Source organism: Podarcis bocagei (genome assembly GCF_964188305.1).
Source record: "Podarcis bocagei genome assembly, chromosome: 3".
Taxonomy (NCBI): domain Eukaryota; kingdom Metazoa; phylum Chordata; class Lepidosauria; order Squamata; family Lacertidae; genus Podarcis; species Podarcis bocagei.
In genome coordinates, this window is record NC_138127.1 from 100,554,336 (window position 1) to 100,567,980 (window position 13,645).

At 44.7% G+C, this 13,645-nt stretch overlaps 1 protein-coding gene across 4 annotated transcripts in view; it reads left to right on the plus strand.

Moving 5' to 3' along the window:
* Positions 1-13,645, plus strand: part of VRK2 (VRK serine/threonine kinase 2) — a 69,554-nt gene that overhangs the window by 26,485 nt on the left and 29,424 nt on the right. For all 4 annotated transcript variants that reach the window (XM_081188657.1, XM_081188658.1, XM_081188660.1 and 1 more), the window contains one exon: positions 3,278-3,410. In XM_081188657.1, the coding sequence (XP_081044783.1) occupies positions 3,278-3,410 (133 nt within the window). The remainder of the gene's footprint in view (positions 1-3,277; positions 3,411-13,645) is intronic.

The following is a 13,645-nucleotide window of genomic DNA, read 5'->3' on the forward strand; positions in this document are numbered from 1 at the left end:
TAACTCCATAATTTGTTTTTTTTTTTACGTTTCTTTTCATGTTTAGTCTAGCGCAGGGGGTGGCCTCTCCGGCAGGTGAGGAGTTGCACTCCCTTGAAAGGAGCAGGTCTGCATCTTGCAGGTGCTCCTGGATTCAACGCTATCTCTGGAGGCTCAGGTGGCCACTGTACTCCATGCTCTGGGACGCGGGTGGCGCTGTGGGTTAAACCACAGAGCCTAGGGCTTGCCGATCAGAAGGTCAGCGGTTCGAATCCCCGCGACGGGGTGAGCTCCCATTGCTCGGTCCCTGCTCCTGCCAACCTAGCAGTTCAAAAGCATGTCAAAGTACAAGTAGATAAATAGGTACCGCTCCGGCGGGAAGGTAAACGGTATTTCCATGCACTGCTCTGGTTCGCCAGAAGTGGCTTAGTCATGCTGGCCACATGACCCGGAAGCCGGCTCCCTTGGCCAGTAAAGTGAGATGAGCGCTGCAACCCCAGAGTCAGCCATGACTGGACCTAATGGTCAGGGGTCCCTTTACCCTTTACCTTACTCCATGCTCTGGAGGAGCTTTGGCAGGTCAGATGGCATCTGTGGACCAGAAGTTCCCCAAACCCTGTGGTGTACAGCAGGGCTGTCCAACAGGTTGATTGAGATTGACTGGTCGATGCCCGGGAAGTTCTGGTCAATCGCGGCCTCCTTTGCAGTGGCATAAGAGCCCCAGCCCCTTGCCCCATCCTCCATTTTTGCATGATCACTGGAACAGAAGATGGAGTTTTCGCTGTGAGGCAGATTGTTTCCTTAGTGATCTTTTTGGTGAGTGACTTTCCCCCTTTCCCCTTTACTTTTCCTCCCTAAAAAAACTCAACAACTTTGACCTAAACACTCCCCTGCCAAAAAAATGAGACTTTCCTCCGTAAAAAAAAGCTCAAAAACTTCGACCGGAACCACTGCCAGTTTTTTTATTCTGTGAGTAGATCGCAGTCTCTTGGGAGTTGGACACCCTGGTGTACAGTAACAAATATATTTATTTTTTTAGAGCATTTATTAATTTTCCAATAAAACATCCAGTTAACATATCAAATCACAATCTAATAAAAATAAAAAACTAAAATAAAAAAATCCAATTGTCTTCCAAACTATAATCTTAATTTTGCGACTTTCCATGATCTGAATTCGTAACAAATTTATTTCTGCTACAGTGGTACCTCGGTTCTCGAACGCACCTCGGAAGTTGGAACAGGTTCCTCTGCGTGTTTTTCAATTTTCTCAATTGCATTTGCAACCAGCCCTTTGTGCCTTGGTGTTCAAAAGTTTCGGAACTCGAACAATCTTCCGGAATGGATTACGTTCAAAAACCGAGGTACCGCTGTACATTGTGTTTGCTTCTGTTGGGATGCATCCCTGGAACGGGGGCAATTCACAGGCCCCCAGCTGACTCCAGCCCACCGGCCGGCAGCCGGGCGAACTCCGGTCTCCCTTGGAACAGCATCAATCAGCGACTCATAGCTTCAGAAGCCTTTAGAAACGTGAGCATGCTCTAATCAGCAGAGTGAATAACTCTTCACAACAGAAGTGGCGGACAGAGGCATATGTAAGGCGTATTTACAAGCATTTTATTCAGCATTAGAACAAAGGAAAAACACGTCTGCTTCCCTTCGTGTCCAAGCAAACAGCATTGGCAAAAGCTATATACAACGGAAGTTCCCAGCAGACTGTGCTGGAAGTAAACACACATTTGACTTACAGCAACTTCACATGCCTGTTCTAAAGGTGGAACGGAACTATATCCTAACAGCTTCTTGGAAACATTTATGGAATATATTGGGAAAAAATCTTTAGGGATCCCCACCCCAACATATCCCTAGTTATTACGATTATTACCATTATTATTATATTATTGTTACTATTATTATTATTAAAAATTCTATACCACCCTTCATCCGAAGATCATGCGCCACTTTACAGAATAAAAACATAAAAATACATTACCTGATAACAAACGAAGACAGTACCTCCTCAAATTTATTCTTTAATCAGCCAAAGGCCTGGAAGAAGAGGAATGTTTTTGCCTGGTACCTCAAGTTACGTAATGAAGGTGCCAGGTGAGCCTTCCTGTTGAGAGCATTCCATAAATGGAGAGCTACTTAAAAAAAAAAAATTCCCCTTCCCATGTTACCACCCTCTGGACCTCACATGGAGGAGACACACAAAGAAGGACCTCGGAGGATGATCTCGGGCTCTGGGTAGGTTCATATGGGGAGAGGCGGTCTTTGAGGTATTGTGGTCCTGAGCCATTTAAGGCTTTATTGGTCAAAAGCATCTGTTTGAATTGGGCCTGGATGCTAATTGGCAGCCAGTGCATTTGGTCCAGGTTTGGTGTAATAAGCTCATACCTTCTTGCCCCACTGAGCAACCTAGCAGCCAACTTCTGCAACCGGCTGAAGTTTCCGAACCGTCTTCAAAGGCAGCCCCACGTATAACACATTGCAGTAATCTAACCTAGAGTTTACCAAGTCAAGTTGCCATGCTCTGTTCATTAAACAAGTGCTCAGCAAGGCGGCCATCAGATTCTGAGAGCATAGCTGGGTTTGCTTGAGACATCGCCCCTAATGGGTTACCATTTTTTCCTTATTGCTGCCAGATTCAGACATGGCAAAACTGACAACCAGGGGGTCTTCTTTCTCAGGATTATTTGCAGTTCCTTTTTTGTGTGGCTGTTGGAAAACTTTCAAAAGCTTCTGTTCCAACTACAGAGAGATGTTCTCTCCTGGAGCCTTTTTGTCCCCCCTGCCAGAAGGAAAAATTAGTATGTCGTACGCTTGGTGTTTGTGGGAAACTTTCCTCTTCCGTCCTTTTTCTGTAAGCACGGCTGTTATGAACTTGTCGAAGGGCTGGCTGTTGAAAGACACGATCTGTCGTGCCTGCGTGTGTGAGTGTGTTTAGTAAGGAGGAGACGGGGTCCCATAAGCAGCATGGAGACAGATAAAAGACATATTGCACTTTATGATGTCTGGAGGCCCACCTGGAGAGAAGATAGCTTAGGAGCAAAACAGACAAAAATTCCTTTCTGCTCTGAAATAAGACTGGGTATGGAAGAGGCACGCAACTCAGGAAGGCGAGGGTAGCTCTTAACAGCCCCTCGATGGACATATTTTATCCTGAGATGCCATTTGGCTTAATAAAATGCAGATCTGAGAGTCTCCTCAAGCCACCGTTTTCCTCCAGCTTAATTAGAAAGGTTATACTTTTTCCAGAGGACAAAAGCATCATTCATTTCTCTCCTCTTGTCTTCCAGGTTTATCTTGCTGATTATGGACTCGCCTACAGATATTGTCCCGATGGGAACCACAAAGAGTATCGGGAAAATCCTAAGAAGGGCCATAATGGGACCATAGAGTTTACCAGCTTAGATGCTCACAAGGGAGTAGGTAGGTTGCTCTCTGCCTCCCCCGGTCTTCCTTCACCCCTTCAAAAACATTTCGGGGAGGAGAAATGAGTAATTGGGCTGGTGTGAAGCGTACTTGGAGAAGCAGCATGTTTATGGGGCTTTGTGTGGCGACTTCCTGTCCCCCTAAGTCTGTAGTGCAGCAAGGGAGAAAGCATGCTACAGAACAGTGAATTTTGAATAATGCTGTAAGGCGAAGAGAACTTCCTTTTCCCCCTTCATTTTTTTTAAAGAAAGGAAATTACTGCCTTTAAGTAAACTTTGATGTCGTGCACTGTGAAGCTGTACAATCAGATCAGTAGTAGAGTGGAACTCTCTCACTCTTTTCCCCCTCACTGCTTCCAGCCTGACTTGGGAACAGGCCAAGTAATTTGTTCAGTCCGCTTTTTGCAGCAGATGAATCTGTTTTGACATCCCTGCTTGCAAATTTAGACCGCGGGGAAAGGAGAATCTCGGGCGTCCCCCTGGCCCTCCAGGCCTCTCCGTCTTGGCCATTGAACCTCTCTGCAGGCCACGTCCCTCACTATCCTTGATCGACATCATTCCTGAATAAATTTGCCTAGCTGGAGTGTGTGTCCTTAACCTCTGATGGTGATTCTTTCTTGCCTGGATGCGGGAATAGAGAGGCGGCAGGATGACTATGTGTAGAAACCAGCCGACTGTATAAGGTGAAGTTTAAATTCAGGACTCCACATTCTTTTGTCTCTGGCCCTCCAGAAGGTTATCCAGAATGAAATGTGGCCCTTCAGCTGAAGGGGGAAAAAAGATTCCCCCCCTCATTATGTGACCTCTAGATTTTGCAGTGCCCCTTTGGTCCCTAAAAGAATGCAAAATAATAATGATAATTATGCATTTTGCTATACAGTGGTACCTTGGGTTATATACGCTTCAGGTTACATAAGCTTCAGGTTACAGACTCCGCTAACCCAGAAATAGTACCTCGGGTTAAGAACTTTGCTTCAGGATGAGAACAGAAATCGTGCTCCAGTGGCACAGTGGCAGCGTGAGGCCCCATTAGCTAAAGTGGTGCTTCAGGTTAAGAACAGTTTCAGGTTAAGAACCGACCTCTAGAACGAATTAAGTACGTAACCAGAAGTACCACTGTATAGGAAGAATGCCTACAAAATGTGTACAATTTACCTGCGGAATATTCGTACATTTGTAGGGAAAATCCACACACAAAAATGGGACTGGTCTGTAACTGAGTGCAAGCTAAATTAATTCAGCAGAGATTTAACCTTGCGGCTTCATCTGTAGCTTGCCTTATTTTTCTACTCATATCAAAACACATAGGAATCCTCCTGCATACAGGCCACCAGTTGGCCGAAGTCAGTGATCATTTTGGCCCTTTCTAACTATCTTCTGCTGTGCTCTTGGCAAGACAGCTGTCCTTGTTTCTGATTAAACTTCCCAAAGCTCATCATCTTTTCTCGTTATTTTGCAAGCTATGTGAAGTGTTAACTTTTTAAAAAATTCTTGCCCGCCCCTGCTCCCTCAAGCTCCCCCCCCCCCCACAGTAGCCTTTCATATATCTTACTTATTTAAACTCACTTTGACGGTATTGGAAACACATTTGCAGGTAAATTACATACATAGTCCTTTTATTGGATATTGATTGCACTGCCTTGCATTCCAAGGCAGACTTAATTCAACAATTCCCTAATTAGTTAAAGTCATAACCTGTGTCTTGTATTCATTTACCATTAATTAAACCTCAGCTGTTTATTACACTGCAGTCCAAATTCAATAGCCGGCCCAAAGAGGCATAGAAAAAGAGGAAAAGGTCAATATCGAAAACATATGGCACTTGGGCGAGCCTGTCCGTCCCCCCAATGGCTGCATTGCTTGCAATCGATGGTGGTCAATGCAACACGACTTTCTTAGTTGCTATGTCAGCAAGACACAAAGTCAATTCTAATGTTATGCTAGTGTGGAAAAAATAAAAGTGATTATTGCCAAACTTTGACTACTGTTTAACTTGAGACTTTTTTTGGGGGGGGGGGAGTAGGTGCTATTTAGGAGTTCTGTCTCAAATTCCTTCCCAACGTGCCAATAAGATTCCTCCTCTCTTTCTCCTACCAGCTTCAACCCTGCTCCCCAAAAATCTGCCTCTTCTATAAAGCTTTTTAATTTGATCTCCCCCACCCAATGTCCATGGGTAGCAAACATGTGCTTTCCAGATGTTATCACATTGCCTTCCACAAATGCCTTGAGGCAATGCACAGAATTCAACAAAAGCAGCTAAGAAACAGTTGGGAACAAACATATAGGAAGGAACATGGGATAAATTTTAAAGCAGTGCTGCTGAGTTAACACCCCTGGCAGAGACCTGTTCACGTGGCTGGAAAAGGTTGCCAGAACAGAAACGTCTTCACTTGTTTCTGGTAAGTGTGGATAGCAGGCACCTGTTGAATAGCGGCAGGAATGCTATTCCACAGAACAGGGGCAACCACACTAAAGGCCCTGATCTCCTGTGGCTTCTGATCTTCAGGGAACCTTTAGGAGACACTCTCCTGCTCTCATAGATGTTGTTGGGCTCTAATTTCCATCAGCTTCCACAAGCATGGTCAGGGATGATGAAAGTTGGAGATAAACAACATTTGGAGGGTTGGCTTACCCTTGCCTTAATAATAATAATAATAATAATAATAATAATAATAATAATAATAATAATAATAATAATACAGGTCTTGTACCCCACCCATGTGACTTGGTTGCCCCCGCCACTCTGTGCAGCTTTGAACAGAATATAAAAGAACAAAACATCAAACATTAAAAACTTTCCAATGTTCCCAACTTCAGATGTCTTCGGAAAGTTGTCTAGTTACTTGTCTCCTTGACATCTGATGGGAAGGTGCTCCACAGGGCAGGTGCCACTACTGAGAAGGCCCTCTGCCTAGCTCCCTGTAGCTTCACTTCTCGCAGTGAGGGTCCTCAGAGCTGGACCTCAGTGTTCGGGCTGGATGATGAGGGTGGAGACACTCCTTCAGGTATACAGGGCCAAAGCTGTTTGGGGCTTTTAAGGACTTAAGTCAGTATTGGTGCATTTGCCAATATGCATACCTTGTATCAGGGGCCAGCAAACTTTTTCAGCAGGGGGCCGGTTCACTGTCCCTCAGACCTTGGGGCGGGTGGACAGTATTTCGGGGGGGGGGGGATTGAACTATGCCCCACAAATAACCCAGAGATGCATTTTAAACAAAAGCACACATTCTACTCATGTAAAAACACCAGGCAGGCCCCACAAATAACCCAGAGATGCATTTTAAACAAAAGGACACATTCTACTCATGTAAAAACACGCTGAATCCCTGACCGTCCACGGGCCAGATTTAGAAGGTGATTGGGCCACATCCTGCCTCCGGGCCTTAGTTTGCCTACCCATGCCTTGTATCCTGCTGTTAGCCTTGCCCCTGTCTTCCCTCTCTCCCTCTTGTAATCTCCTTTTAGAGAAATGCGGCACAGAAGTGAGATTACAGATATATGCCAATACTGTGTAATTTAGCTTGCAGCAGCTCTGTAGATCTTTCCCAGCTTTTTTATCTGCAAACTTTGTAGCTGGTGATAACTGGGCATCGATCCTGCATTCGAAAGATGCCCTTGACCACTGAGCTGTTGCCCATTCTCCAAGGCTCCTCCTTCAAGCCTCATATACATTGATGGCTCTGTATAAACAATAATGTCCATACTTAAGAAAAAGTGACAGGCCTTTTCTTTCTCTCTCTTTCCTCCCACCCCACCAGAAGAGGGAACGTGCGCGTCGGCAAACATTTGTGGTCGTTAATAGCTGCTGAACTGTTATCTTAAACTAATACTTTCTAACGAGTTTTACTTGGCACAAACAGCTATACGTTATTGCTTTTTCTATTAAAAGGACCATTGACCATGTAATGTAGAGGGCCTTGATAATTTGCCAGCACTGTTAAGACCTGCAGTCATTTAACGCTGGTCATTAGGAAAAATGAAATGGGACTCTTGCGCCTCTCTGGTGCTGAGACAATTGCACTGTTTGACCTGCTGGAAGCATTTCATGAGGAAAGGGGCCATAATGGGCAAGCTTTTTCTGGCCTGTGCAACGGGATGAGGAGGGTGGAAATCTGTTAAGTCCACTGATGCTGTGAGACATGTGGCGACAGGCAAGCATGGCCTGTTCTGTAAAAGGCACCTGCATTAGTCTATGAAAGGAATTATCGGGTGAAAAACGGCTCCTGAACGGATGGCGTTTGAGCGCTCACTGTTTCCCTGGTTCAAGGGAATAGGGAATAGTTACTCCGCAGACGCTCAAATAGCTGAATTATGTGGTGAGTTGTAGCTGCGCAGCCTGAGTGCATTTGTGTAATGTGCTCCACCTCTATGGGTTATGGGCTTTTTCTTTTTTGCATATGTGGGGGTAACTATTTTTGGCCAAGGGGAAGTGAGTTGATGAAGATAGGAGACATTTTTGTGCTCATGAGGACTTGATCCGATGGATGGTGTGACATTAACATATGAGAGTGCTGGAGGTGAAATAGTTAAACAGGTTACCCAATCAGAACCCAGGGGGGTGGAGACAGAGGGACTATAAAACCAGCTCTGGGAGGGCGAAGGGAGGAGTTCGTTGGGAGTTGGGTGGTTGGTTGGAGTGGGAGTGAATTGGGATAGAGTCTGTGGGTAGGTTGAGTTAGTGTAGCGAAATAAGCTGAGTCAGGAACAGTTAGGGGCTAGGCAGACAAGTAAATATCTGAGGAGGTGGTTTAGAGAGCGAGAGCAGGTAGCGGAAGTTATAGGTCTGGATAGGCACCCCATGATTGTAATTGACCGATACCGTTTATGAAACCACACGCTTGTTAAACTGCAATAAATAATCAGAAGTTTATGTTCCAATTTAACCCGGACTGGACTCAGTATTGTACCAGGTAGGGCCTGGGTGGTGGCAGTGAGAAATAAAGTGGTGGCACAGGGATCAATAGACAGTGAAATGTCCGGGGACTCTGTGTGATCGCTACAGATGGATTAATAATAATAGTAATTTTATTATTTATACCCCGCCCACCTGGCTGGGTTTCCCCAGCCACTTTGGGGTTCAAGTTACAAATAAGGAGATTCTTTCCAAACTTTCTGACGGTAAGAACTGTTCGGCAGTGGAATGGTCTCCCTTGGCAGGTGGTGGACTCTCCCTTCCTTGGAGGTTTTTAAGCAGCGGTTGGGTGGTCACCAATCATGGATGCTTCAGTTGAGATTCCTGCCTTGCAGAAGGTTGGGCTGGATGACCCTCAGGGTCCCCTCCCAATGTACAATTCTAGGAGGCCTAGAAACTAGGAGCATGCATCAATCACAAGGTCCACTTTAGACCCCCTTTTGGCGTTTTGGAAAACTGCACGCCTTAGTCCAAGTGGCCCAGTTTGTCTCAAAATGCACCCAAGTCCATTCACAATGATGATAGACTGTCATAACAAGGCTGTTTCCATTTCCCTTTCATCTCCATCACGTGAGGCGTGAAGGTCGCCTGCTACAGTGACTCGCTTGCCGCAGCAGCAACACCAAAAGGGGGTTCTAAGACGTAACCCTTCTTGGGTCCAGTGCCGTATCTCTGAACACGCACATGGGCTTCCCTGCCTCTGCACTCCTTGCCTGCATTGCATCACTGGCTTGCTCCTAAACCTGTGCGTGTGATTTGCATATGAAAGGACCCAGATTTAATCCTTGGGATCTCCAGGGAAGTCCCCTGTCTGAAGCCCTGGAAAACTGCTGTCAGTCAACACAGGTGAGCTAGGAGGCTCCACGGACTGGCTCTGCCTCAGACTGCTTTTCTGCATTGCTAAAAAGTCTTCCCTCTCTGCTTGCAGAACTGGGGTTGTTTGTGTCTCGGTCTTAAACAGAATCACAGCCCACCTTGCGGCAGAAGTGATAAAATAGCTGTAAAGCCATAAAAATGCTATATGAGCGATAAACATTTGGCATTGGGGCCTCTTATTTCCTCCAAATTCAATTCTTTGTGCTTGAAACCAATGGTCTAAGCAACCGTACGATTGGCTTGGGTCTCCCCCCCCCCAAAAAAAAATTAATCCCAGAATCTGCCCAGATCTTATGGAGCATTCGTTTTCTTTCCCGAAAGCCGCATTGTGCAAATAGTGTTGCCTTCCTTGCTTGTTCCTTGATAATTAAAGAGAATTATACCTGCGTCAAGCATACCTCTTAAAAATTTGTTACATTGTTAGTAGTGTTAAAAAGTAATATTTGGATCAATGTGGCATATGGATTTTTGCAGATTTTCTACTCACTGAGGCATGCAGTCAATACCTAATTTCTCTGGAGATATACTGCGCTTAACATATCGAGCTTCTTTTAAATACTCTGGGCCCTGCACGCAGAGTGCATGAGACTGGTTTTAATTTGCCATCATTGATGAACATAAGAGGAATATGAACTGTCTGAATTAAATTTGTTCCAGTGTGTTTATTTGTAAGGGGGTGGCTGGCTTGGCTGGCTGGGGGGGGGGGGGTCGGGGGGGGAGGAAGAGTTCAGGTGCTGTCTTCCTGTCCAATTGCTTTTAACACGTAAATTACACAGCTGATGCTAAGAGGTTTGTTCCTTTCCTAAGAGAGGTGGAAATCTTCATCTCAATATGCTTTTTATTAATTCGACAAAGCAATGCTGAAGCACTTCTGCACAAGCGTTTTGCAGTGATACCGGGGCATTCTCAGGCACGAGGCTTTAAATATGCAGAGAGGCTGCGGTGTGTGATGAGAGATGTGTTGTTGGACCTGAAGCCACATTCGCAGCATAAATTTAAAGCACTGTGATACCACTTTAAACAGTTGTGGCTTTGCCCAAAGCATCCTGGGAACTGCAGTTTGTTAAGGGCTCTGAGCACGGTTAAGAGCAAGCGTAGGCAAACTCGGCCCTCCAGGTGTTTTGGGGACTACAACTCCCATCATCCCTAGCTAACAGGACCAGTGGTCAGGGATGATGGGAGTTGTAGTCCCAAAACACCTGGAGGGCTGAGTTTGCCTGTGCCTGGTTAAGAGACTCCTATTCCCCTCTCAGAGCTACAGTTCCCAGAGTCCCCCAGGAAAAGGGATGGACTGGGAAACCAGTCTGGGAGTTGTAGTTCCGTGTAGGCATCTCCTAACAACTCTCAGCACCCTTAACAAACTGTAATGCCCAGGCTTCCTTAACAGTGGTTTAAAGTGGCATGACGATTCGCCGAGCTTGTGAGACTCGTTTGATAACAATGAGAAATAGAGCTTTTAAGTGGTCATTGGGCCAGTTTCTTGCCGATAAAAGATTCAGCAGGCGCATTCCATTTCAGCTTGTAAAATGCACGCTGAAAACTTTTCAATTCCGTCTGCCCTACGCAGGCAATTAGGAGCACATCTTTCCACAACAGTTAACTGCCGTCTGTTTTTAGCTTTTTTATATGGCCTTGATTGTGTGGTTTCACGTACTGTCGCCGTAAACCGCTTTGGTGTTTAAAAATGAAAAGCAGTCTAGAAATACCTTTATGAATAAGATTAACTCGGTACAGGGTTCAGATCCTCTTTTGGCCACAAACTTTGCGGCGGCGTAATAATCCTAGTTAAGTGACCTGAGAGTTATTAACGAGGATTTTATTTCGATGCCACAAAGCGGCTTGCAAGACCACATAAAAAGCAAAGCAATGTAGAAGAGCAGCAAGGAAAGCACCAAGATGGCTGGTTTTTGTTTGGTTTGTTTTAAACCCAGTGCAGCGAATTTGCCATTTGTCATGGATGCTTTAGTTTAGGTTCCTGCATTGCAGGGGGTGGGGGAGTGGACTAGATGTCTCTTGGGGTCCCTTCCAACTCTACCATTCTCTTCTTCCTTTTTGGGGATCACATGTAGCCAAGTAAGATTGTTTTCCATAAACACAGTTTTAACAATGAGTCCGTAAGTGACTGTGGAGGCCAATTTTAGATCCACACATCCTTCCACAGTGGGAACATAGGTTTCCAGCTGGGAGTTGATCACGGTGAGGGTTTGCCAAGCATGCCTTCCTCTTAGCACGTTTCTCCCTGGCGTCCTGAGTTCGAGTGCCTTCAAAGCCCATGACACCTTTGGTAGAGGCTGTTCTCCAATTGGTGCGCTTGCTGGCAAGTGTTTCCCAATTGCTGGTGTTTATACTACATTTTTTTTAGATTTGCCTTGAGACAGTCTTTGAACCTCTTTTGTTGACCACCAGCATTACGCTTTCCATTTTCAAGTTTGGAATAGAGTAGTTGCTTTGGAAGATGATAACCAGGCATCCATACAACATGACCAGTCCAACGAAGTTGGTGTTGAAGAACATCAACTTCTACCTTCAACTTCAACTTCTACCATTCTGTGGTTCTGTGAAATGAATGAGACACAATGGTTTACTAGCTTGGGACATCATCATCATCATCATCATCATTATTGTTGTTGTTGTTGTTGTTTATTATTATTTAATGGCATTTGAAATCTAGCGTGGTGCTGCAGTCTCTCACGTCCTTAATGCTGGCTACATCCCACACTGCACCCATGATGTTTAAATGACAGAATCACACTGGGGTTGGATCTCTTAGAAAGTTCCCACGTTGACCTGGCACCGTGGCCCGTTCTGCCAGAACCGCCACCTAGATCCTCCAGTTCCCCTTCACTTCAGCAGTAAGGAAGGTGAGCAGTTCTGGAAGGTGACCCTAACTCCAAAACTCTCTCTGGGAAGGTTTGAAGTGCTTTCCATACCAGACAAAACAGCTTTTTAGTATTTTATTTCCCTGGGCCTTTTTAATTTCTGCGTTCACAAAGTGTTTTCATCCTGGCGGAGACATATGCTCTGTTGTTTAAACTAGCATATCTTTACGTAGTTTTTTTGCTGTGGATTTTCCATCTCTTGTGTTTTTAAAATGGTTAGCCACTTTGAGAAGTTTGGACTTGGCAATATCTGGTTACCAACTTTGTGATATGCCACCAGCTAAACATTGTGATGCACTGATATATCACAGTGTCTGAAGTATGGATGGAGCTATGTTGAGGCATTGGCTGGCTTCACAGTTTTCCCCGCATAGTGATTTTTTTTGCCATAGGACGCACGCAAACATCATAATTTGCAATATATTGACAGGTCAAAAACTAGGAAACCGATGTCACAATATGGACTTGAGACCCATTTTGGATGATATATCCCTAGTTTTGGCCAGATAAAGGAGGAGGATAGAATTATTTTGGCCATTGAGAGAACCACCATCCCTATTTACCCTCCTTTCCTTGCTCTCCTTGCAAAGTCAACACAGCATGCATAAAAAACGTTGCTAGATGTGCCACAATCTTAGACTGGAACTATTAGGCCTGATTCTGGCTTGGCAAAATGTAATCTTGCTTGTTGACAGTGTAGGTGAAACCTGTTGCAACTAAAAGTCCTTTCGGGAATTATAGGCACAGAACTGCCAAAACCGTATAGAAATTGTATGCTGCTACAGCGGCAAGAATGTCACCTGCCCAAAAATGGAAAGGAGGAAGTCCCAGGAAAAGAAGAATAGATACAAAAACCTGTGGAATATGCAGAAATGGCAAAAAAATAGGAAACCAAGATAACAAACTTTTAATATAAGGGTGGAAATGGTCTATTGAATATTTACAGATGAACTGTAAACAGATAAGAACACGGGCAGTATTATTGTAATAGCCTGCAGTTTTATAAGAGTATGTATTTAAAGTAGATAAATAAATGAGTGAATTAAGTGAATTTAGATATGTTGAAAATATGAAGAATAAATTTAAGGAGCCGCAGAAAGAGGGGGAAGGAAGTCAAGTTTTGAAATGTAAAAAAATGATTATAAAATTATTGAAATGTATAAAATGGAAAATCATAGAAAGAGACTAAAAGTAGAAAACATAAGCATGCATTCTGAAAGACCAGTCCCCATCAGAAACCATGTGGCTGGGTTTTGGATTAAGATTACTGATCATTTGTTAAATAAAGGGCATTTGATCAGTTTTTGAGGAACTCCAGGAACCTCTCCTGCAGTTTGAAAACCTTGGAGTGCATATTTGTTGTATTTTAGCTGATATTTAACCAAAAAGAACCCTGCATGTCTTTCCCAACTCCTGTCCCATGGACCAGAGCACGCCAGGCACTCCTGTCTTCCACTGCCTCCCGCAGTTTGGTCAGACTCATGCTGGTAGCTTCGAGAACACTGTCCAACCATCTCGTCCTCTGTCGTCCCCTTCTCCTTGTGCCCTCCATCTTTCCCAACATCA